The 24,658-nt window shown below is 44.4% G+C and overlaps 1 protein-coding gene across 16 annotated transcripts in view; it reads left to right on the top strand.

Annotated features, from left to right (window-relative positions):
• LPP (LIM domain containing preferred translocation partner in lipoma) overlaps window positions 1-24,658 on the top strand; it is a 341,933-nt gene that overhangs the window by 106,503 nt on the left and 210,772 nt on the right. For all 16 annotated transcript variants that reach the window (XM_071812669.1, XM_071812661.1, XM_065844128.2 and 13 more), the window contains one exon: window positions 18,425-18,626. In XM_071812669.1, the coding sequence (XP_071668770.1) occupies window positions 18,434-18,626 (193 nt within the window). In that variant the 5' untranslated portion in view covers window positions 18,425-18,433. The remainder of the gene's footprint in view (window positions 1-18,424; window positions 18,627-24,658) is intronic.

Here is a 24,658-nt window from a genome sequence, read left to right as displayed (position 1 = left end):
GCAGGCATGCAGCCCCCTTGCCTCCCTCTTCTCCAGCAGCATTGGCTGAAAAGTAACAATATTTTAAATATTACTGTTTTTTAAAAGAAGTAATAGTGCAACTGAAAGGTCAGTACCTGCCCTTGGAGGCAGATTATCTAAAAAGCTTGTTCTCCTGGTTAGCGCTGATGGTGTCAGTTCAAGAAAATACTTTGACTGATGCTTAAGCCCCGTTGATTAGGGCAAATTGAACATTTTCCATCAAGACTCTTTTGGGTCAAAAATAACGTTCTTATTGAATAGTTCTGAGTGGGGGTGTGTACATAGGTGAAAAGTATTTGTTGTCGAAATATTGAATACATATTTGGAGTCGCTGGTGCGGCAAACGTGGAGGGGTGCGGGTCGGTGTGCGGTGCCCAGACCTTTCCCCTCCGTGTGGGTCGGTCCTGTAGCCAAACCACATCTCCATGGTCTGTGCAGCCTGGGAAGCCCCGATGCACCAGCGCAATGGCACATTCTGGGGTCTGTAGTCTATATGGACACTTCAGCACCCAAAAGCCAGCCTTCCACACCTGCAAATGCTGTCAGCACTGGGGCGGTAGTTTTGCACGGGAATGCTTTCAGGCTCTGGTCTAAAGCCATCAGCATTTAGATTTTCCTCTTAAAAGTGGTACAGGTTTTCCAACCCCATAGAAAATATATTTTTTCTTTTCATGGTAATGAAACTTTTAGTTTGAGAAAATGGTCTCTTGTCTTATGAGTTCTACCTGCGATGCACAATTCTCAGATACAGCTCCTCTTCCCTGATTTCCTCTAAGAATCTGGTAATGAATTTTGACTAAGCTAGGTGCATCAGAAACGCTTTGTTTGCCTGTGTTGGGTTGTGGAGATAAGCCTGGCTCTGCCTAGGACTGAACATTTCCCAGGTACTTTTTATTTCTCACCATCTCGTTTCTATTTTTTTTGTCCCCTAAAAACTTCAAGTGTGACACAAGTTGAAGTCTGTAGGGCTACTCGTATGTACAAGTTTCACCTGGGTGAGTGTTTGCAGGACCCAGACCTGAGATGTTGTTGTGATCAATTCTGCCTCCTGAGCCTGGATGGCATTGAGCACAAAATAGGAAGAGGGCTAAAAGATTGTTCCTGCGCTCTGGGAACAATTGAGACAGATAATTGCTTCCAGGATTTCTTCACTTTTCCGGGGAGGGCAGGCAGCCTGTGTAATTCTCTGCCACAGGAAATACTGCCTGTGTCTCTTACCCCAAGACAGAGAGCAAAGTTTATATAGCAACCTGAATAGCCAAGGTACTGCAGAGCAGGGACTGTCCCTTACTCGTGATTGTGTGTGTGTTTATTTGGTTGGGTTTTTTTTTAATGTAGCGGCTCCTACTATATATGTCATAGGATGTCACGGTGATGCAACTAACATGACAGATAATTCAGCGTTGACTTAGATACTCAATGTGTTCCTGATACACGGTTGGGCTGATCTCCAAACTTGTTTGTATGCTGAGGTTGTAGATGGGGTTTTGTTTAGTGTGGTGCACAGGTTATAAGCCTGAAGTCATGGGGAAGGTTAAAGCAATTCCAGTGAGATGATGGTTGTCTAGTAACTTAAGTCCTGTTATTCGCTTATTTTGTTATCATTGCTCCATAAATGTAAGCAAATCATTATTTCTGCCTCTTTATTGTTCATCTGTAGGATGGGGCAGCACGTGGGCTACTTGCAGGGGTTTGCGTTGTTTCAAATAAGACCTTTCAGCCACTTGGCTTATTGCAACTTTTAGAGGAAATTATTTACATTTTTTACTTGAGTGAGAGTAGTTGTACCCAAATCACTGCACCAGCATTATATACCTACCGAGCACCGAAATTTGATTCCTAAATTTCCATTAGCAGGTCATACTGGGCGGAAGAATCTTGAGCTGCTAGAAGAGAAAAGAATAAAACAGAATGAAGTTGGTGTTTGGTTATGGGCTATGGATGCCATTGTTCCTGGCTGTTCATCTGGCTAATGTTTGCTTTTGTGTCGTATTTGTATGTGTCTGTGCTTCTCTGCACATGGGGAAAAGGAGGACAAATATCACTGGGGTGGATTAGCATTAAAAAATAGTTAACTGATCAAAGCCATAAAGCTTGTCCAAGTGAATTCTTCAGAGAAATAGCTTTGAATTTCCCAAGCAGCCGCAGGCCATAAAAACGAAGTGCTATCATTCAGAGATGCAAAAAATCCCCTTCTGTTGGAGTGTTGGACCTATTTGTTCCTTTTTAGGAGGGCATTCAAAATGTTTTCTTGATTTTCTTCTGAACAGCTCACTGCTATCCATCATGAGCCTTTGCCAGCTGAGATAGCTCCACTGCCCCCTCAGTTTTAACCCTTGGTTGAAATCTGTATGTCTGTACTTTGCATTTTGGATGCCTGAACTCTGAACACTTTACAGTGGGTTTTGTTTCTGAGCTCGAAGTGTTGTAAAGAAGACACTAAATGTTGTCCCCAGTGTCAGGGTGGAGGTGACAGGAAGGGAGGATGCAGATGGAGGGTGATGTCTAGAAAGATTTCCTGCATGGCCCAGAGGAATGGAAGGGGAGCACCGTCCCCTGATGCCGTGTTCTGTCCTTGATCCTGTCCCAGCAGGAGCACCAGCCCCACCAGGTCTTCAGAGCAGGTGGGACAAAGTAGAAGGGAGTTTCATTTTACTTGTGTGGAGGAAAGAAAGCACGTTGACTGCTCAGAGAAAGTTATTGAAGGCTCATGCTGAAGGTTAGGCAACCAGCCTCTGGGAATTGTGCACATAAATTTGCTTTATGCTTATGAAAGTCTCTCTTTCACAGTGTTTTTGCTTTGTTGCTTCTTCCTAAGATGTACAAAAGAGTGAAGTGCTGTTGTATGGTCCATACATAGCATATTTGTATAGCACCATCGTTAAGAGGAATGAAAATTACACTGGAGTGGCTCAGAACTTGCCAAGAAAAAAGGACAAGAGAAAAAAAAAACAAAAGAAAGAAAAAATTCTCAGAAGACTTGAGGTGCTTTGTAGCTGGAAGTGCCTGTCGCCCTGCGAGGAGCTCAGGTGTCCTTTTCAGTTCCAGTCTTCTCTTATCTGAAAATGTTTTACTGCCTAATACCTACTGGCTTTTTAATACTGCTTAAGTGTGTGCCCACCCAACCCCTCAAAAAAAAACCCAACAAAAAACAAAACACCACATGTATTTTTCTGCTCTTGTAGATGTTCAGCTCTAGGGCCCCCAGGGAGGGATGTAGTGGCCATATCCTGGGTGTTTTTCAAGCAGATAATTCCACTTCTGCTTCCCTTCGGAAACTTGGAGTCTCATTCTCCAGATAACCCAGGTTTGAATTTAACCACATTTTAAGTGTGTGTGTATACATATGTGTGTGTATATGTATATATAAATATATATATATATATATATTTATTTTGCTGGTGAGTTAATGAAAGTCCTAAGTAGATTCTCCTAGAAACTGAGGTCATCTTTGTAACAAGAGGGCGAAGTTGTCCCTGAGGACCAGGGCTGCAGCTTTTGGAAAGGGATTTGACCCATGCACAGGTGTGGGCATGACATTCGTGTGTGCCATATGTACACACCCTGCGCTTGGTTTCTGTGGTAAAGCAGAGGTCATTTACCCACATAGCATGGCCATTTGCTAGGGTGAAGTCATCCATCGGCGTTCAGTTGTTAAAGCAAAATAGAGGCGCATCCATATACAGGATAGTGCAAAGTAAGTGTGAAGCTCCTCCTTGTCCTCACAGATTGTACAGGCCAAATCCTGCCCTTGGATGGGAGCGGTGCTTAGCTATTGATAATATGGGCAGAAACTGAATCTGAAGCCTGGGGCCTTTCTGCACAGGGAGAGTATTGTGAAACAAAGCCAGGGTGTGAATTTAAAGTGCAAATAGCTATTCTGAGTGTACTTCTCATGTGGGCAGCCTCATTCTGCTCTGAGAGGCCCTTTGTGCGGTTCCGCTTCATTGATTGCCCAAGGCACTCGCAGTGCAGAAAGAAGAATGCCCACACAGGGAGCGAATAGCTTTTCCAGGCTATTTCACCATCCTGAGGACTCCCAGGAGATGCACATGGTTCCTTTTCCCTGTGAATGTTGCAGGAGCTTTACCCTTGAGCTCTTTCTTCCACCAGAACTTTCATGTGGGAAGACACTGTTTGTGATGGGCGGTTGGTGGTGGTGTGTCTTCTGGACCCTGCTGGGAGCAGCGTGCATCCCTCATTTGCCTGAAGTTACGGGGCTGGCCCCAGAGATCCCCGAGATCTTGGGCTTCTCTAGATGTTGTGTTGCCGTTTGGCATTCTTCATCAGCACCATTGCCTCTCATGGCATATCCTGGATGCTGAAGAGAGCTCCTCTGGGATCATGTCTGTGTTCATATGTTGTTCCTTTTCATATGAAATCGTTAAGCAAACTTATGCGCTGGGTATGATCGTTATCTGAATATTGTTGAACAGGAAAAAAAAAAGCCCATCTGTTCTACAAAGAAGCAGTGTAAAGAGCAGGCTCTGTGACTAAATAAATTCACATCTGTTTAGCAGAACCATCAAATGGAGAGCAGAGGGGCCTAATGTGAATCACATGTTGAAACCACAAGTATGAGTGAGATGAGCTGCGAAAGAGAGAGCCTGGAAGTGTTGATCCATGTGAGCAACTGTTGGTTTCTCTCCTTATTCCTTCCCTCTACCCGTTTCCTGAGCAAATTATGTAGAATCAAAGAAACAGGGATGTGCACATGTGTATGCATACATACATGCATATGTTTGTATTCCTTGCACGATTAAAAAGCCTTTCTATATCATCTTGAGCCGCTCGGTCATAACTTCAATTAGAAGGGTGATGGATTGCAGAGGACTGAAGACAGAGCTGGCATGAAGAGAGCAGGTGAAGCTGTTCCCTGGTGGTGTTGCTTCACAAATATGGCCCCGAGGTAGCTTGCTTTAAAAAAGGGACTTACCTTGGAGGTGGTTCCTCAGGATGATGTCTCCAGCAACTTCGTCTCAAGGAACCTGATGGGAGCTACCTAGAAACTTCAAAGGGTGGGTTATGCCTTCATGTGCTTAAGCTAGTTTCAAACTAAGTATCTGTGTACCAGTCCTAACACGTTGCATCTTTCCACGGATCAATTTAATTTGTTGCTGAGGTTTTCCCCATAGTGTCTTAAGTCCTGCAAGAACAAAGAACAGCTCAAGTTTCTGTATTGGTTGCGTTTGCAGTTTATTTTTTTTTCTGTGCCAAGAACATATCAATACAATGTCAAAACATAGTATTTTTATGACTTGAGGCAGCAGTTTCTAACTTAAAAACAAGAAGGCTTTGAGGATGTACACGCAACTCAGGTGCCTCAGTTATGTTATTTGGCTGGTCTCCATAGCCCCTTAGAGAGCCCATGCAGAGGAGCAAATGTCTTCTCTCCCACAGGATCTCATGACAGGAAACATGCAATAATTTCAGTCTCAAAGGTGGTTTCTTGTTGCTGTCTTGCTTTTTGTCCTAGATATTTTGCAGTAAATGAGGCCAAACTTATTGGAACAAAGAGTGATGGTAGATAGGCTGTTAGACCTGATTTGCAGAGATTCTGATCTGCAGTTTGGTCTGATTTCTTTATCTGGCAGAGAGCTGTGCTCCTACAGCTCACCTGGGATGTGAGCTCTGCAGGAGTGTGCTGCAGGTAATGAACCACTTAAGGGGCTGGCCAGGTTGAAGGTCCCTATGGAATGATTATGGCGTTGCAACTGTGTTCTTTTGAAAGAGGAATATGTGCATTACATGGCAAAGGCATGCTGAAATGCCTTGCAGACGCTAGCTGTGTATAGGAACATGCTTTGCCTTAGACCCATAAGGTGGCTGTAGCAGTTATTGGAGGGTATTTGGTTAACTGGGCTTTGTGTGCATGGTCCAGCTGCCCCAGTGTAGCTCAAAAGAACAAAAGTGGTTGCCAGCAGTGGCTAAAACACAGCAGTGTGTCACTATCTCCAAATACATTAAAAGTTTGATTCTTCATTCCTTCCAAAAATTCCCTCTGCTCATGATTTGTTTCCTCTCTTCCCTCCTGATTCCTTCTTAGAAGGTGCGGTGAAGACAGATGGGCACTGTAATGTTTTCCTGGAGACTGTTAGGTTTAAGCCATTTCACATCTAGGGAACCAATGTGGCTAGACTAGTATGGAAACTATTTTGTCACAGCAGAACTGATTTCTGAGAAGGGGAACAAATGATTAATTGGGGTGGTCAAAAATGGAAGATACCAATGTGATAGTGGTGGAGCAACTAGAGTTAGCTTTTTCATATGATGAGCTTGTTTAGCAAAATTGCAAGGCCCAGCCTGGCTGGGTTAACTTCATTGCTGGCACTGTGGTTTGCAGCAGCTGAGGAATTACCTCCCAGAGCTTTGAGTATCACAGTTCTTGAATGAATGGACACTGAGCTAATGGGGAAGAGCAGCAGTTTCCTAGGCTGGTGCTCAGTGGTTTTATGAGTTTCAAAGAAGAATTGAAAATAAAATCTCAAGTACTTGCCTTCAGTCACAAGTTTTTGTTCAGAGCAGAACTAATGCTGTATGATTACTAAAAGAGGGCTTTATCTTGTTGTGCTCCAGTGTCATGTCATGCTTGCCTTTTCTCTTAGTATTTCCCTTCACTCATTTTCCTGTGCTTCCAGAACACCCTTCTTTGAACAGCTGTGTTCTAAATGAAGGGCTGTATGTTGTGTTGATTGCAAATAGCATAGGGGTAGCTACCATCACCTTATGCCTTCCTCTCCTAGCTACATGGCCATGGACATTCTGAAGCATCTCTGGCTTGGGCACCATCTCAAAATACGCATTTTATTCTGCTTTATTACTTGACAAAAGGACCTGAGTCCAATGTGGGCTATCATTGCTAATAAAACAAACTGCATATGGGGTTGCTTCAGGAGAAGCCTAGGCAGTAGACTGGGATGAGTTATTGTTCACCTTTACTCCCTGCTGGAGAGGCTGTTATTCAGTCTTGAGTCCTCCAGTTGAAGTGGGATGTTGAAGATCTGGAGAGGGTCCAGAGGAGGGGCAGTCAAGGACCTAGAGCACATGGCCTGCAAGAAGAGGCTGAAGGAGCTTTGCCTCCTGTCTCCAATTGAGAGGATACAAAGGAGTGATCCAACAGCAGCCTGTGACTACTGCCCAGGGGTTTTACAAAGGTGACGAATCCAAATGCCTCTGTCCAGATGACAAAATGAAATGCCATGGATGCACATAGTGGATTGGTAGATGCAGCTGGAGAGTTGGAAAAAAGCATTTTCGTCAGGAAAATAGTGCAACGTTTTCAGCAAGTCACCAGGTAGCAGGGAATGCTCCATTTTGGAGGTTGTCAGGGACAAAGGCACAGCAAGTGTCATCTGGTGTTCATGTAAGTCCGGTCTCCCACTAAAAGCAGGACTCGGTAACCTACAGAGATCCTCTTTCTTTCTTTATTTCCTGAAAGTACTTCATGCTTTCAACTTCCTAAAGAAGAAAGCACTTAAATCTTTATTTTTGCTTTGTGTTGCAAAAGGGAGACAAGAATATATAGGGGTGTTTATGTCTTGATGATGTCAAATCACCTGTTGTTGTGAAAAACAGAGAAATGTAGTTGGCTTTTTTTTTTTCCTCTGACTGTTTATATGAAGGGGTCTGTGTACTTCCTTTCCTACGGTTTTCCTGCACTCAAATATCGTGCTTCCATTAGCAAACTCTCCACAGCATCAGTTCCCAGCCATCTGGCAGCAATCACTCTTCCCTGTGTTAGGATATAGGATTTTCCATAGGAAAAAGGCTATTTCCCATGATTATTTGCTAGGTGCCATGGTCTGAGCTGCCAAAAACGAGGCACAGGTTGGTGCATTGCTCAGGAAGGAGGAGAAGTCATCCAGGGATTTGTCATACTTGAAGTTGTGACTTCCAGGACAGCGTGGGATCTGGGGGAGGAAAAATTAAGTGGATCAGGTGGTAGGAAAATAATCAAGGATTAAACGTTTTGTTCCTGGACACAGTTCCTGCCCATTAATTGATTTAATTTCTTGCTTTTTAGGCATCACAGTTTCAAAGTCTGGTTCATACTTCCAGTTCCTTGAGGTGTCACAAGAATGTCATAGTGGTGTTGGCCCCATGCTCGTGTACTTCTTGAGTGGGGGCCATGCTGTGCCTGTATTCTGGGCTGCAGCTCCCTTTCCCTTCACAGAAATCCTCTGGACAGCTTGGGGCTCAGACTTCCAGTTGCAGATGTTTGCTTCCAGGGATGGAGGCAGCTGAATGTTCCTGCAACCACAGCTGTTTAGAAGGAGGAGTGCAAATCGTAAATTTAAAAAAAACCAAGCAAAACACCTACATCCACACCAGCCTCGCTGGGTAGTACCTCGTGCTCTACACTGTTTCTGTGTTCGCTCTATACCAGTTTCTCCCTTGCTACTGAGCTCAGATCTCTACTGTTTCTCCCTGGGCTGAGACATATACACACACAGTGCTCTGCAAAGCTAATACAATTATCATCGTGTCAATATGCTGCCACAGTCCCATTTGGTCCCACTGGGGTCTTGCTGATATCTCACTGCTGAGCTGAGAGTTAGTTCTGCATGGTTCCTTCTTGTTTACAGCCAGCATCAGCGTCCAAACAGCCTTGCTCTAGCACCTTTAATCTTGTCATATCTTCTTGTCCTGGTTTCTTTTATATGGGACTGTGTTAATAGGCCTGATTTTCCAGTATGTCTCTGTAGGTTGAGAAGTCCAGTCCCCTAACCATTTTGACTGATAAAGTCTATGTTGCTTGGCAGTGCCATGCTGAAGTAGGAAGCCAAGTACTGAGCTGTGCCATAGGCAATGCAATGAGTATGGGCACAGGAGGAATAAAAGCAGCTTTTTTTGGCAGAAGGATCTTGAAAATAAATTGTATGCAAGAAAACAGTGTTTGTGTTAGGGAACTCATGGTCTGAGACTCCCAAAATAATCTCTCTGCATCATTCTGCCTCTGTTCCTTTGTCTGTATTAATATATTTCCTCTCTTATTTTGTGCATAAAGTTCTCAAGCATCATCACAAACTTTTCTTTGTGGTACAGCAAGCTTTTGGGTCAAGTTATCAGGAAGAGAGGCTTTCAGAATCGGAAGAAATTTGTCTGGCTCAGAGCTGCCTCCTGGCTCAGCTCTTAAGGTTCAACCACAAACTTTGCTGTATTTGAGTAAGCATTTTGGGCAGGCCACCAGGTCTGCCTCCTATATTGCAATTGCCCTGAGGTTTGTTGTGACCACAAGTAGCTGAGGCCTTGGATTAACATTTTATTCAATATGATTATGTTTGGAGTTGCTGAGGATTGTCTCCTACCACAGAGATCAAGAATCAGCCTGCTCTCTGGTGAAATTGTAATGTGGTCATTAGAGTTGTATTAGATTAGATAGATCTATCTGTCTCCAGGGAGCCAGTACTATCTCTTTGTTTCAATGCACATGGGCCGGTGAGGTTCAATTTATTGGGTTTTTAAAGCCTAGTTTGTCATCCAACACCAGGATGTGACATGGCTGTAAAAGGAAGATCTTGTTCATCAGCTTTTATGTGCGTGTTTTGCAGCAGCAGTCAAATTCAAATAGCCTGCATCGAATCCCAAAACTACTGATGCAATTATACTGGGAAAGAAAAGGAATTTTATGTTTAGTTTGCCCTTCTGCCTTTTCCACTATGAAGGTGGTACAAGAGAAATGAGCTAAGAAACAAACTTAAGGAAGGGTAAGTTTTCGGTTGATACCAAAATTGTCCCAGCAGCAGGATTTTGATGTAAGAATGAATGTGATATTGGGTTGGTATCTGATGAACTGTATTCATGATGATAACCCAGGGCATACTTCTTTGTAGCAGAGACTGTTCTTTACTATCATGTCTTTATCATCTCCATTGTGGACTTTCAGTCTTTCTGTTATGCTTGAGTAGTACTGTAGAAGCTGTAGTGACTTAGTACGTAAAACAAGAGTCACATCCCAAACTAGTGCTGATCTACTGATAGAAAAGAAATAAGTGTGGATGCAGCCTTGCTAGAAAACAAAAAGTCATTTTCCAAGTATTGGTTATTTGGTTAAAGGAATGGGCACATGCTGTATCCATTTGTGAACCGTTGCAACTAGAGAATGAAGAATATAATACTGCATTGCCAGTAGGTGATATTGCTGGCATATCTTAAGTGGGAGACAGCTATATTTCTGTAAACACTTCTGAGTGTAGATAAAGCCACAGCTGGAAGTCTAGGCTTTTAGAGTTACAGAATAATTGATTTTGGAAGGGATCTCTGGAGGTCATCTGGGCAAACCTGTTGCTCAGAGCGCGGCGAACTTTGAATTTAAATCAGGTCTTCTAGAGGATCCCATAGAAATTTGATTGAAGCTGTTAAAGCCAGAGTGAGATAATACTAGATTATATGCTTCGAGGAATAATTCAGCACAGGCAGTGCTCTAACTAGGTTTCTTTCTCCTTTAACTCCTGTGATTACATTAGTAATGTCCCACAGCAGGAAATTGGTGAATGCTTTCAGCCCTGTTTAGCTGAAGAAGTCACTTTGATTTTTTTTCCTAGTTATTTATTTATTTTGAGGGAATTGAGCTGAAGTTACAAAACCCTGCCTTATCCAGGCGATTGGAAGAAACTCTGTGTCTGGGGAACGAGGAAGATTTAAGCTTGCTCCAGCTGGCACTTGCTGTGAAAGACTGAAGCAAAGCATCAAGAAATGCCCGGAAACAGTGTAAAATGGGTGCAAAGAAATCTGATATCAGGGAGAGATGTGCCACAAGGAGCTGGAGTCCACATACATCAAGTTTGCATATGGTCAAGAAGGCAGTCACTGGAGGGTGACAGCATGTTCCATTCTTCTTCATTGTATCTCCGACTTGCTCGGTGGCTCAGTTGACTCATGTTAGCTCTCCACTGATAACCAGCGATTGGGGTCACATCAGCCCTATGTACAGGATTCCCCATGCTCAGAGATGTTCTTCCAGCTTTACAGTTCTCCTGGTTGCTGATGTGTGATGTTTGAGGGGCACAAAGGGCCAGAGACAATTTGTTGCTGGGAGGATCTGAAGGAGGAACTTCTTTGGACTAGTTAGTATTACAGGACGTAAATCCAGTCAGATGTGCAGATCGGCAATGATTAAGGGAGTTCAAAAGGAATCAAAATTCCCCAAATCACATAATTTCCCATATGATGTAAAATTGATGAAGATAAGTAGTGCCATATGGGAAGGATATCCCAGGAGAGCTTGGGTTGAGTTTGTAAGTACCTATGGCACTTCTTATGTTTGGTTAAAGACCTTTAATGAGACCAGAGTTTTGTCATTATATCATCTTTTAGAGGCCACAAGAAGCAGCAAAGCTTCATAGCTAGAGATTAATGGCCATAAATAGAGAAATAAATTCATGGGACATTCAAAGGGGAACAGTCCGAGAGAAACAAGCAGCTTTTGGAGCTTATAAAGAGCAAATCTCTTTGGTCAGCCTCAATTACTGCTTTTGACTAGTTAGTAGAGTGGAGGTGATGAGGGCAAAGCAAAGAGCTGCATTTTAGCAGGGCATTTGGTTTTGTGCTTTGGGGAATTTCAGGCAAAAAATGAAGACAAGCTTAGAATAGAAACATTGTCTTGTGGTTTGCATCTCTAACTGAAAGGGGTAATGTATGGTGTGAAGGATGTCCCCTTGGTTCAGTGGTAGAGTTGATCTTTGAAACTCAGTTGGAAGGTAAAGCAAAGTCAGAAGTTCTCTCTGAATTCTTTTACGTAGCTGAAGGAGAAGGGAGGGTGGGGAGAATGCAGTCTGCCTTTCCACAGATGGCTCCTGTAAGGCCTTAGATATGAACTTGGGTTATCTGGGGAAGGGGATGCCTTGATCAAGTTCTTGAATACTACCAGAGAGAAGCTGTAATAGGGCTTCCAGCTGCATCTGCTGTCAGTAAACAAGGTCCTGGCTCCTTTTATCTGGTCAATCCCTTGGCCTTAGGAGTGATGGCTAACTGTGCATGGGTCACGCTAAGACAGAACATTATGGACCTACATCAAGTCAGTGGATTTAGGAAGGAATGGGCTGGAAAACAGAGCAGACTGTCTGGAAGTATAGAATGTTGTTGCTTTTTTTTTTTTGTTAAATGCTGTTGTTAGTCACTGTGAAGCATTAGCTTGATTAACTCAGGGACAAATTTTTCTGGCTTGGCAAAGTCCATCAGCATCCAAGGAGTATTTGGTCCATGTTATAAATATGAAAATGAAATGAAGATTTATTTGGGTAGAGTCTAATCACAGAAAAGCCAGCCTGTCTCAGAGATGAAAGTACTAACAATTTCAAGAGTAGACAGATTGGTACTCTACCCTTCCATTGCTTATCTGATGTGAGGCTAAATTGACTTAGAACCCTCTTTGTTTTACCTTTGCTTCTCAAAAGCGAATGGCATCCTGTAATTAAAAGCAAAAACTCATGCGTACACACTTAAGAAATGAAAGTAAAAAATGGAAAAAAAAAAAAAAACACAACAACTTGTCAGGCCTTTATTACTGCCTGATATTATCATTTATTGATATTCCTGCTCTGACATTTTTAGATACTGCGGTCTCATCTTGGGATTCGTGGATTCTAGTTCCTCTGCTGTGGTGTATTCTTTCATGGTTAGAATTTTCTGAACGTACGGCACTAAGATCATCCTAATGATAGAACCGGAGCACACTGTTTTCCTTATTTATACAGCATGGTTTCACTCTTAGCTCTTAATGTTATTCATCATGGTTAGTCCGGTCTTATCCTCTGCCTCCAAAAGTAGGTGATGACTAATGCTTGCAAGGAAGGAACTATAGCAGAACCTTGGGCAGCCACAGCTGATTTCAGTCTGGTTTTTGTCTTTGATATTATTCATCGTTTTACCTCTTCCATTTTAAGTTGCCATTCTTGGAAAAATGGTCTTACGCTGGCATCCGCCATCTCATAAAAGGTTGTTAAAACATTGAAGAGAGTTCAGAATAAATATATATTAATGAGTTGAAAAATATCTGCTCTTTACAGTGAGTTTAATGGCTACTTAATTTAAATATTTTGATTTGATTCAGCCAATGACCTGGGTGTGTTCTGAAAGGCTCTGCATAAAGAAGAGAGGCAGATCTGTAATGCAGATGACAAGAGTGTAACAAAATCCAGTGGTTGAAAGCGGAGCTAGATAAATTTAAAGCCAGACATAAAGGAGAAGCTGTAATTATGGTGCTTAATTGCTTGCCCAAACAATTTACCTAATGCTGTGGTGGATTCTCCAATCTTGCATTCTTTCAGTTGAGGCTGCGTGTACTTTATGACAAATATTCTTTAGCTCAAAAAAAGCTTTGTGGAGAAATAGTTGGGTAGGGTTCAGTGTCCTGCACAGTGCAGAAGGGCCAGAAGAGATGGGCAGCAGGGCTTTCAAAGCAGTGACATATGGGAGAGTTAGGAGATTTTTGTCTGGGGTGGGGCAGTGAATTTGGGAAAGAGGCATTGCCAGGGTGGTCAGTGAGTAAGGAGTCACAGAAGTGTGTAGCAGCTGGATAGGAATGCAGCTGTTGAGTTACTGCTGACCGAGGAGGATGGCTGTGTGAGGGTGGCAGGCAGACGTGCAAAAGACTTCAGCCAAGGCAGAGGGAGATGTGGCACTGATGGGGACACCAAGAGGTTGCTGCCCCTGTGGGATGGTTCGCAGGGGCATGGGTCCTGATGACAAAGGTCATTCCAGCCTGGTTGTGGTAAGTGTTGGGTGGCTAGGTTTATTTAGGTTTGCTAGTAAGAGGCTTGTTGAAGGCAAACAATGCCTGGTGAATGATTTGCATGGAGCAGAAATGTGGAAGTCACTGTAGATTTAACCTTTCAGTGCAAGCACTGTGGCCCAGCTGTTGACTTGAGCAGCAGGTGGATCAGGCCCTTAATGCATTGCATTTGGCATACATGGCGCAGCAGTAGCTGACTGGGCCAACAAAAGGCTGGTTAGATTCAGTGTTCTTCACTGTGGGATTGTTCTGGAGAACCAGATTGGGTCTGTTCTTTGTTTTTTTCTTTCACTTCATCCGCTATTACTACTGCGGGATAAGCTTGCTGTATTCACGCTCAGACACGTGTAATGCAGCTGTTGTAGTAGCTCCATCCCTGATTGCCAAGGTGAGCCAATCCACTTCACCACATTGTCCCCTGCCAGTGTTCATGCTTCCAGGATCTTTTGTTCTGGTCCTGCTTCATGGATTCCCTCCACCCATCCATCTTGATGCTTCCTTCATTGTTTTTTCTGTTCTTATTTCTCTCAAGCCTGCAATATCCAATGCAGCTTGTTCTTTCTGTGCTCTGAGATTCTCGGTGGCATTAGACTTGTTGCAGCCACTGACTTCTGCAATGCCCCACATCCTACATCTAGCTAAAAACTTCTGAAAACAATACTGCTTTTTGCTGAACTGGCAGAAACAACTTTTTTGGAAGGAAACACCTCTGGGACAAAAGTGAAGCATGTGTTTGCTGACTAACCGGGAAAGCACTGGCCTTACCTATTGGAGGTTCTCATCTAAGTGCAGGAACCACAGCAACAGAGAGGCGATGGCATGTGTGAGTTTAGAGTAAGAAGACTGGTTATAAGCCCTAGTTGCCCTGTACTGTTCCTTGTCCACATCACAAAATATTCATCTGTTTTGCTCCAAAGAAGCTTCTGATTGAAAACCAAGCAGTATTGCAGGGCATGGTGAGGGAGCACTGGTGACTTTCTCTGAATTAGCCCGAGTGCTTCACCATGGAGAAATCTGCAGAGAGAGGTGGGGGGCTGTGTCCATCTGTAGCCACTGTCCCTTATAGTTTGCCCTGCTCTTGGCCTCTTAGATGAAAAATGGGGAGAAATTAACAACAAACTCATGAGTTTAGCTTCAGCTGTTAGAAAGAGATTAACTGATTTTCTTTTTTTTTATGATCTTGCGAAGTAGTTAGGCTAAATTTAATTGAGACTAGGGAGCTGGGGCTGGAACAGACAAGGAAAAGGGAACTTGCTGAAAACATTGTCAAGGCACAGATAGCAAAAAACGAATGACAGCAAATGCATAACAGAAAATGAGAGGGGGAGAAAGAGGAAGAGAAAAGGCTAATGGGGAAACAATTAGAAAATACCACCACCGCCAAAACAAATGCATTAGAGGATAGCTGAGGTGGAACTGTGTGCCAGCCTACAGTCAGCAACCGAGTGTCCCAAACTGCCTGCAAGAGCACTGTGCTTTTTAAGCTTATTCTTTGAGATTCGCATTTTATTCAGCCATCCCCAGCAGGGTGAATCCCGGCTACTGAAGGAGATATGCTTGGTTTGCGTGTCACTCAAGGCATTGCTGCCATGAAGCTGGCAGACCGTGAGAGCTCAGTGGAACCAAGACATGTTGCCTGGGAGGTGGTTAAGAAACAACACGGGTGCTGCGAGAACAGGAATGACAATAATCTGGTCACTGCTGGGTTGTTCTTTTTTTGCTTTGGATCGCTATGTCCAGGGTCCAAGGGTGCTTCATACACTGGGATGATCTTTCATCTGAAATATCAAGCCAGGGGCTGAAAAACTGTCACAATAAAACTCCAGGATGCTTTTAGGAATTGGTAAGGTGTAGTCATCTTTGTCCTGTTTAGCTCTCAAGGCTGAGTGCCTTCACTGCTTTCTGTTCCTGAAACCTAGATAATCGTCTGAGTATTATTGCCACATTTTACGTTTGTGAAGGATGTGGGGGGAGGAGGCAGCAGTGTAGGTGAGTCTTACTGCTTGAGTGGCAGACGTTTTCTAGGTCCATCAGGGCTGGCGTTGGTAACGGGAAGTCCCAGGCGATGGGAGCGCGGTTCGTGTGTCCTCTGCCCCCACCCGTCACGGCTCGTTTCCTCTCTGGCCCTGTGGGGAAGACCTGCCTTTCACTTCTTACTTTCAAAATGATGCTCAGCACTATTAAGATAAGATTGGGCAGCAGGCATGTATGCTTGTCCACCTCTAGGGTGCTCCTGCCGTGCTCCCATCTGCTTGATTTCTATCCAGTTCCTCCGTGCTGGCCCTGGTGGCTGGTATCAGATGTCTCATCCTCCAGTGGCAGGGATTGAAAACACTGCATGCACACCGAGCAGTCAGACTGCATGATGAGGAAGAGCCACAAGTGTTGGGGTTGATGTTTGGCACTTGCCGGTTCCTCTCCAGCATGAGAGGCGATGGAGGTGGAAGATGACCATAGATTGTCTGTCTCTTAGTGTTGGGTCAGACATTGAGACTTCAGGTAGAAATGACTCCTCAAGCAGGAAACCTGTTACCTGGGGTAAAGGTACTAGGTTAGAGTAAGCACGTACATATATATATATATATATATGTATATTTTTGTATGTAGAGAGATATATATACACAGCAGTTCTGTCAGTCACTGCTGTTAGCTGGAGGTGCTATCCCCACACTACCATCTGGAGATCTTGCTCCTTTCCCCCAGACTGACTCAGCATTGCTAACAACAAGTTGTTAGGACAGGGTTATCCATGCAGGAACCCCCAGGACTGCTGTGTCTAGTTTATACCCAAGAGTCTTCATTTGCTTTTTTTGATAAAGGACTCAACTGAATTTGCTCCACCATGAAACTTGTAAGATGCAGATGCTTTGCCAACCAGGATGAGTTGGCAAAATAGCTCTGCTCTTAAGTCCCAACAGCTTAGTCTTGATGTTTCTAGTGATGTGTGAGCCCAAATTAGGAGAAAGGGGAAATGAAATGTCTTTTCTGCTTTGTTTTCTGTAGGTAGACTTAACTATGCTGGCAGATATGCCTTCCTCCTGCCTAAATGTTCCATGTAATTCTGAGGTCTGGTTGAAGAGGTCATTGTAGTCTGCTTCTGTGAGAAGCACATGTGCATAGAAGTCTTAGCTTTGAGGCACCAAGAAGATGCCCAGGTCGGCGAGGAGTGGACCTGTGGCTGTGTTCCTGCGTGGTATCAACGAGCTGTATGTGGCTGCACGTAGCTTTGGAAATACATCCTGGTGAGCCGTTCAAGTAGACGACTGCATGTGTGACCACAGAACTGTGTCAGGATAGACGGAGTGCTCTGTAGCCCTGTGGGCTTATGATTTCAGTCCAAGGGGGTCTACACCTGCCAGAGGCCACATTTGCCCTTTCCCCTTCGCACCCTGAGCTCAGAGGACTGTTCACAGCAGCTAATACAGCCCTTTGCTGCCGCACTCAGCAGAGTTACAAGTCTCTTGCATCCCAGCCTCAGCAGAATGCATTTGCTGCTGCAGGTGGACACCACCTTTTTGCAAATCCACCAGCCCCTCCACTTTGTCCTGTTTTTCCCAGATGGAAGTGCTTTTCTGCAATGACAGTCTGCTCATGTCTTCCATGGCTTGGTGTGATCTCTTGCACTGATCCTTTTCCACAATTGAAACAAATCTTTCCCAATCAGGTCACAAGGTTTCAGGAGCCTTGAGGAGTCCTGACACCAAAGCAGAATGTGGGCAGAAACAACAGGATGCTCAAGAGCTCCAAAATTAGCATTGGCTTTTGCCTGTGTAGGGTCTTCATCTCTTCATCATGTCACATCCAGCTCTGTAGGACCGTCGGATGGTACTGTAGGACCGTTGCTGCTACCCAGCGAGTGTAGTTTGTGTGTGGTGAAAAGCCCTCGTTCATTGCATTGAACAATTTTTTTAATTATTTTTTTTAATGGGCAACATTTTCAGCAGCATCTGAGTCCAGTTCTCAAAAATGATGTAGGCTTTTAAGAGGCCAAAGCCAAGATTTTAATAAATAAGTAATGATTTGGGCTGCCTCTGTTTTCTGTTACACAAGTCGAGATGTCTAAAAGGAGCCTGGTTGTCAGCAGTGTGGGATTCTGGCATTTTTTCAAAATTGATATGCTTTTAAAATATTTTAAGCTGGGCATTCAGAAATGGAGGCATCAAGAATGATTAGTTGCTTTTGAAGTCCTCTTTCTTAAAAGTTTGAGTGAAAGTCCCTGGGACGTGGTATCCTAAACGACGTGGAAAAGTGCTAAAAGTGTATTTTGGAAGTGCGTCTGCCTCTCTGTGACTACACTTGTCCCCAGAGCACCTGTACCCTTGTACATTAAAGTACTCACAAATGCCTAACAGGAAAAGGCAAATAAATCACTACTATACTGAATGGATGGTGGGAGTGGTGGACCCTCTCGGGTATCACGCTGTCTCCGCTTTGGCTTGAAGCAGAAAATAACAGCGTAATTCTGACTTGCTGAGGAAAGAAAGACAAGTTTGTATCATAAGTCCTCTACGTTAGGACCAATATATTTAAAGATAAGCATGCACAAATTAAACGTGCTAAAGGGTTTTGTGGCTTTGATTTTATAAACCGGCAAAGTGCCAACTTTACAACTGTTATTTCCCCAGCCTAAACTCCTAACGTATATGTGATTCTCTTTGCCTCTCCTCTCAGATCTGAACCATGTCCCACCCGTCCTGGCTGCCACCCAAGAGTACCAACGAGCCTGTTGGTCATGTTACTGCAAGGATGGAGACCACACACACCTTTGGGACTCCCAGCATCTCCGTGTCCACCCAGCAGACACCAAAGAAGTTTGCGCCTGTTGTTGCCCCCAAGCCAAAGTACAACCCATACAAGCAACCAGGAGGTGATGGTAAGTATATGTTTAGGAGGGAACCACAGTGGTCTAATTCAGAGGAACTGACTGCTAACACAGGCTGTTCTCGAGTTGCTCTTTGAGTTTGTGGGATCCTCCTTGTTTCAGGTCATTCAAATCAAGAAGAATGTGAAGGTATCTCTTACCCTTGCTCTGGCTAGCTACCCTCCTGAGAGGTGCAGGGCTGGGGAGGTATATGGGGACAGATCTTACTTGTTTTTAATTGGAAGCAGATGTCCTCTGTCCAAAACTGATACTTTTTGAGGGGTTTTGCTTATTTGGTCTCTGCTGGTATGTGTTGATCCAAGGAGCTGGAGCTTGAATAACCTTTTTCAGTATAGGGTCTTTCATCCCAGCACAATGGGAATCCTTTACAAATGTGGGACTGAGCTGTGGGACTGTAGGTATAATTGGGATGGCAGATGTTTGTCGGAACAGGTCTAGAGGTGCTTCCTCTCCAGCCTGATTATTTGATTCAGTTTTACTTTTATTCTTTTCCCTCTTCTACGGAACACTCTTGAATATTAAATAATTTAATGATATAATATATATATATTATATATAATGATATAATAATTTAATGATATAATCCTGAGGATATTTACACGACCATTATAGTAGCCCCTGGAGCTGTTAGGTTGGTGAAACCGATCACCATCTGTTGGCCTTCCTCTGCCTCCTGCTATAAAAGTCCTTGTGTCTTCACGTACCTGAGTGGCGAGCGTGGGAGTTGGGGTCCTGGCTTGCGGACCCCCAGAGGGAGGGAGTTCCCAGCAGCAGGAGCAGCTCTGGGGTTTACAACTGGAAACCTGCAAGGTGGAGCACCTGGGATGCCCATAGCTGACAGTGGAGAGTGTGTGACGGACCCTTACTGCAGCAGAAACAAGGTGGAAGGCGATGATTTTAGGAGCGAGAGGTACCTGTCTTGGCAGAGTAGTGACTTTTCTATTCCCAGTGGTTTACTGTGCTTACAAATGGGTGGAAAACTCTTCCCCCCTCTCTTCCCCATCCTCCCCCCAAAGGAAAACTCAGCTGTATTCAAGCAAATTGCCCGACCAGCTTTTGATTTTTGGTTTTGGATGCTCTACTTTGTTCTATCACCACTTATCCCTCTTTTTTGTTGAGTGCAATAATATAAATGTCATCCGTATATTTTTTTTTCCTTTTTCTACTCTATCTTTTGAAAGCTTATACATTTTCAGAAAGACTACAGAATAATGGAAAGGAGAAAGAAAACCAAAGCAGCATATTAAATCTTGCACTTGAGCGATTTTCTAAAGTTAAGGACATTTTATAGGAAAGTTGGGAAAGTCTGATGAGTGTTTCGGTTTTTTTCCCTCTGCCGTTCTTAACTTCAGAGAATTCAGAACGAAAAAAGAAAATGTGTTGGAGGGGAAAAGCGAAGTCATATGCACCTGTTCTGTTGCCTTCAGTAACAAAACATTAGCGAGTAAGGAAGAGAAAGACATTTGGAATTAAAAAAGTACAAGAAAATCTATTTCTGAAGTGCAGTGAAAATGTCAACTTCAAGTCAAGTGGAAATTCTTATTTTTCTAATTCTCTTAAAATTTAAAATAATAGTGGAAAATGACACTTTTCCTAGGAAAACTGTTATTGATCAGCTGCTGTTTTTTTAATGGAAAATATCAGTATGCCTTAATTGTTGATGCTTTAGTGACTAGATCTGATTATATGTGACTCAGGAACATGATCACCTTCTAAAAAATTCTTTGTTGGCATTTGGGGAAGGAGGCTTTACCTACGAGCAGAGCAGATGCTGCAGGCTGAGAAGGGGAGACGAGGCACCCAAACATTTCTCAGGCAACACTGACCACCAAGTCCCACAAGCAGCAGAGGTCTGTTAGAAACCAGGAGACATCAGGAGCTTCCAGGAGGCCTTTTTCCATGCCAGCCCCTTGCTTTGCCTGATGTTGGGCTTTTGGAGATCCCATCATCATCCATCAGGTCTGGAAGAGCTAAGGGTTGGCCGAGACCTGGTCAGAGACCGGCTTAGTGATGTGACAGCGTGCCTGCAGCTTAAGCTAATCCACTTTCAGAAGGTGACACGCTGCTGGTTGGTGTCAGCAGCCGGTGCAAAGCCATTAGCCCAGCTGTATATAACCCTGAGAACTTGAGACTTCTGCGATCTGTCAGGCGAGGGGGAGCGGCGAGAAAATATTTAGCCCAACATGCTTCATTCACTTTCTGTGGCTCCCTTCTCTCCTTCAGGCTCCCTAATTGTTTCTTCAATGACCTCCGTTGTTTTTGCAGCAATAATTCAGCCTGGGAGACAGCTCCACGCCCCACTGGTTCCCGGTATAAAGGGGCACTCTGAGTTGTTTTGCCTATATTTGTTCTCTGTTAATCCCAGGTCTTTCCCATCCTGCTTAGCTATGTGAGTCTGTAGGTAGAGGAGATGCAGCATCTTATATATCCCAGAATGTTTTCATCCCTGATGTCCCTCCAGAGCTGCTTTGCTGCAGACACACAGGTTTTCTGCTAAGCACATGGGTGGCACATGGTGCAGCATCCATATGCTGGAGATGAGTGCAAGCAGCGGTGCCGCTCTGGGGAAGGGCTGTCCCAGAGCTGCTGCGGGGCAGAACGTGGCTGTGCCCATCACATCCTGGCACAGCCCTGCCTGCCACAGCCGTCTCACTGGAGTCAGTTCCCTGGTACTAGGAAGCTCTCTGGGAGACCGGCAAATTCTGTTCCTGGTAACTTCTTCAGCACATTGCTTTTAACATTCGGGAAAATGCACCCGGTGGGTTCATGCTTTATTATTTTTGTAGGCGTGTCACTTGCACATAACAGGTCTGCCTGGCTGATAGCATTTGTGGTTTTATTTCTTGAAGGCATTGAAAGTGCAGGGAAAAGACGCTGGAGTGACAGGGTGTGGAGCAGACACTGTGTGCATAGGAGGAAACAGCTGTTCCCACCTCCCGCAAAGGCATTTCCTTGGTCTCACTTTTACTTTGATTTTCTTCCTTTTTTTTTTTCCCTGACACCTGCACAAAAATCAGCCAGATTAAAAGATGCTCAATGGAACTTTAAAACAAGTTAGAAATAGTTAAATGACTGAAAAAAAAAAAAAAAGGTAGAATTGCAGCATTCAGTGGGTTATAAACCACCAGCATTTTAATGTGGCTGGAAGCACTCAAGGCATGTGTGATTTAGAGCAGCTAAGTGAGCAATTCCCACACTGCCAGCTGCCCTCCTCGCTGTGTGCCACACTGGCTCGCTGTGACTTGTTTCAAATGATATTTGTCAACTCACCAAAGCAGAGACCTTGTCTTGCTGTCACAGGAATCCCTTTGAGGGCCCCTGGGTATGACTACAGTAGTAGTAGTAATAATAATAATGATAATAATAATAATAATAATCAATAAGACCACAGCTCTGATTAACGTCCTGCACGAGTCTCTGCTGTGCAGCTGGCTGGCGAGGTGAGCACAGCTGTGTTTTTATAGGCCCTACAAACACCAGACCAGACTTTCCACGTGCTGGGTTTCTGGGGGATTTAGTGATGGTGTTCCCTGCTGTGACAGTTTGCAGGGGATTAACCTTGCCTGATCCTGGGAGGCGAGAGCACCACAGTCCCTGGGATGTGCAGATGCCTGATGTCTTACACTGCTCTGTATTTATCCTACGGAGGGAGAAGAGCTGTTCAAGCCTGGGGAAGATGTTTTCTGATAAGACAAACAAGGGTGAATGAGGAGGAAGTGTAGCTATCAATGAGTTAGACTAGAAATCAAAATTAGGTGTCCAGACATTTGAGTAGTGTCTCTAGAAGAGTGGCATTGGGGCCAAGGGTAGTCCATAGATGGAGCTGAATGCATTTGCAGTTGTAAAGCATCTTCTGCATGTTGGGAGAAAACAGGTCCGGAGATGGATGAGACATCATCCAGCCATGGGTTCTGACAGTCCACTTCTTGTATTTAGCTCTTTTGTCTCTGCTTACATGTGTTCAGTGCTACCTGTGTCTTCTCCCCATTCCTCAGCAGATGCCATCCAACAGCGTGCACAACGGGTCTCATCCTCTATGCTCACTGAGCAAAAAAATCTCTTAATCAAAATAAAGCCTTCTTCCACGGAAACAATTGTTTCCTTTAAAAGCATTGGATGTCCCATCATTGGAAATGTTCAAGATCAGCATGGATGAGTCTTTGAGCATCCTGATTTAGTGAAATATATCCCTGCCCATGGCAAGAGGGTTGGATTAGAGGGTCTTTGAAGGTCCCAAACCATTCTGTGATTCTATGGTTTCCCTCCCTCCTTTCCCTGCTGCCTATTTGTGTTCTGCTCTCCGGTTCTGACACTTCAGTTGGTGTTTCAGTATCACCAGCATCGCTGGGGCCTTGGGGAAATGCTGCCACACAGCTGTTCCCATCTGTGCTGGGCTCAGGAAGATGGAGAAAATTTACAACTTGCAGATGAAGCAAATTCCCTTTTATCCTATTTTTCTTAGTTCCCCAAAAATGTGGCCTCGCCCTCCAGAGCAGACTAAGGAGGCATCTTGTGTGGAGCAAGGTTGGTGATGGTTGGTCCACCAGCTTTGTGGATGCTGCTGTGGGCCTGGTGGCGGTGACGCCGGTGCGAGCTGGCACACTGCCTGGCACGGGGAGGAGAGCTGGCGGTCGCTGCCAAATAAGTGCCGCTATGGCAGGACAGTCAGGGTGCACTGGGGAAGTGCCAGTGGTTGTGAGGTCAAAATCAGAGGCTTCACAAACATGTAGAAATCTGTTGTCAGCTTTAGGCACTTGGAAAAACCCAAGTTTGGGGTCTTTGGGCCACTGGGTGGCTTGAGTGTGGCAAGCAGCAAGCCTTGCGTTGTGATTTGCCTTTTGGTTTGCATCTTTTTATAACCACAAAAGAAGCTTTCTCCTCTTCTTGAAATAAAACCCTGCAGACATGAAGCAGTGCAAGTCCAGGAGAAACCCCACTGTGCTGATGCAGGTCGAGCATCGGCCCCTGGGATGGGGTTGTCCAAGCCCAGCGGGGCTGCAGGGTTGAGCTTTCCAGTCCAGCATTCAGGAACACTGTCCCAGCTCCCTGCAGGTTGAACACATCTCCTGTGCCATCACACATGGTTACCTGAGGGGTGCTTTGGTGGCAAGGAAGGGAACGAGTCCAGCCTCGCCTCCTGGGAAGTGCCAGATCATTGCCTGGCAGCCTGGAGGTCTCCTGCTCCTGCAACGGTTCTGCTCCTAAGAAACCAAGTTCCTCATATTCTTGCCATGTATTTAATTTGTTGAAATCCGACCAGGCATGTTTCTCAAGCTACCTGAGACAGACTGAGATACTGCAGTGCCAGCCCTGGCTGGAACGGAATGTGCAGACAGCATCCCTCCCAGGAAAGTCGCTTGGTTTACAGGGCTGCACAGTGCTTGGACGTGCTTCTCTGTCACCCACCGAGGCTCTGAGGACACACATTGCAAAATTAGCCATTTTAATTTATGCTATAAATTCAGTATTTATTAGTGCTGATGTCTTTTCCTTGTAATTGCCACCCTTGGTGAATATAATACCTGCAGAAGCAGTTAACATGGATTTATTAATGGAAACTAAATGAAGGGATGAGAATCAAAGCAAGCTCTTCCCTTCTTTTCCTTGGGCATCTTTCAGATATGACAAACAACAGAGGACTCATGTGTGGGTCTTAGAGGTTTTCATTACTTTTTTTTTAACCTTTTCTTCCAATTTCCTTTGGTTGGAGGACAGAGCAAGTGAGTTATGAGACAAGGCACAAGAGCAGAGCCAGCTCCAGGGTGAGGTTATGTGGTTGACACCAGTGTATATGCTTGAACCCTTCCAGCCTTCCCCCTCTTCATGCATGTAGAGGCTCTTGAGCACTGGTTAATGATAGTCTGCCCTGTCCTTAGGGGTCTGGGAGCGTGAGCTATCAGGCGGTTTGGTTTTTTTGGGGCTGTGTGGGGTTTTTGCCTTTTTTTCCCTTTTTTTTTTTTTTTTTGCTTGGTTGTTTTTTTGTGTGGTTTTTTTTTGTTGTTTGTTTGTTTTTGTGCGCTTTT

This window comes from Patagioenas fasciata, chromosome 9, assembly GCF_037038585.1.
Source record: "Patagioenas fasciata isolate bPatFas1 chromosome 9, bPatFas1.hap1, whole genome shotgun sequence".
In the NCBI taxonomy this organism is placed as follows: Eukaryota; Metazoa; Chordata; class Aves; order Columbiformes; family Columbidae; genus Patagioenas; species Patagioenas fasciata.
The sequence above is the reverse complement of the archived record's forward strand: the minus strand, read 5'-3'. Positions and strand labels throughout refer to the sequence as shown.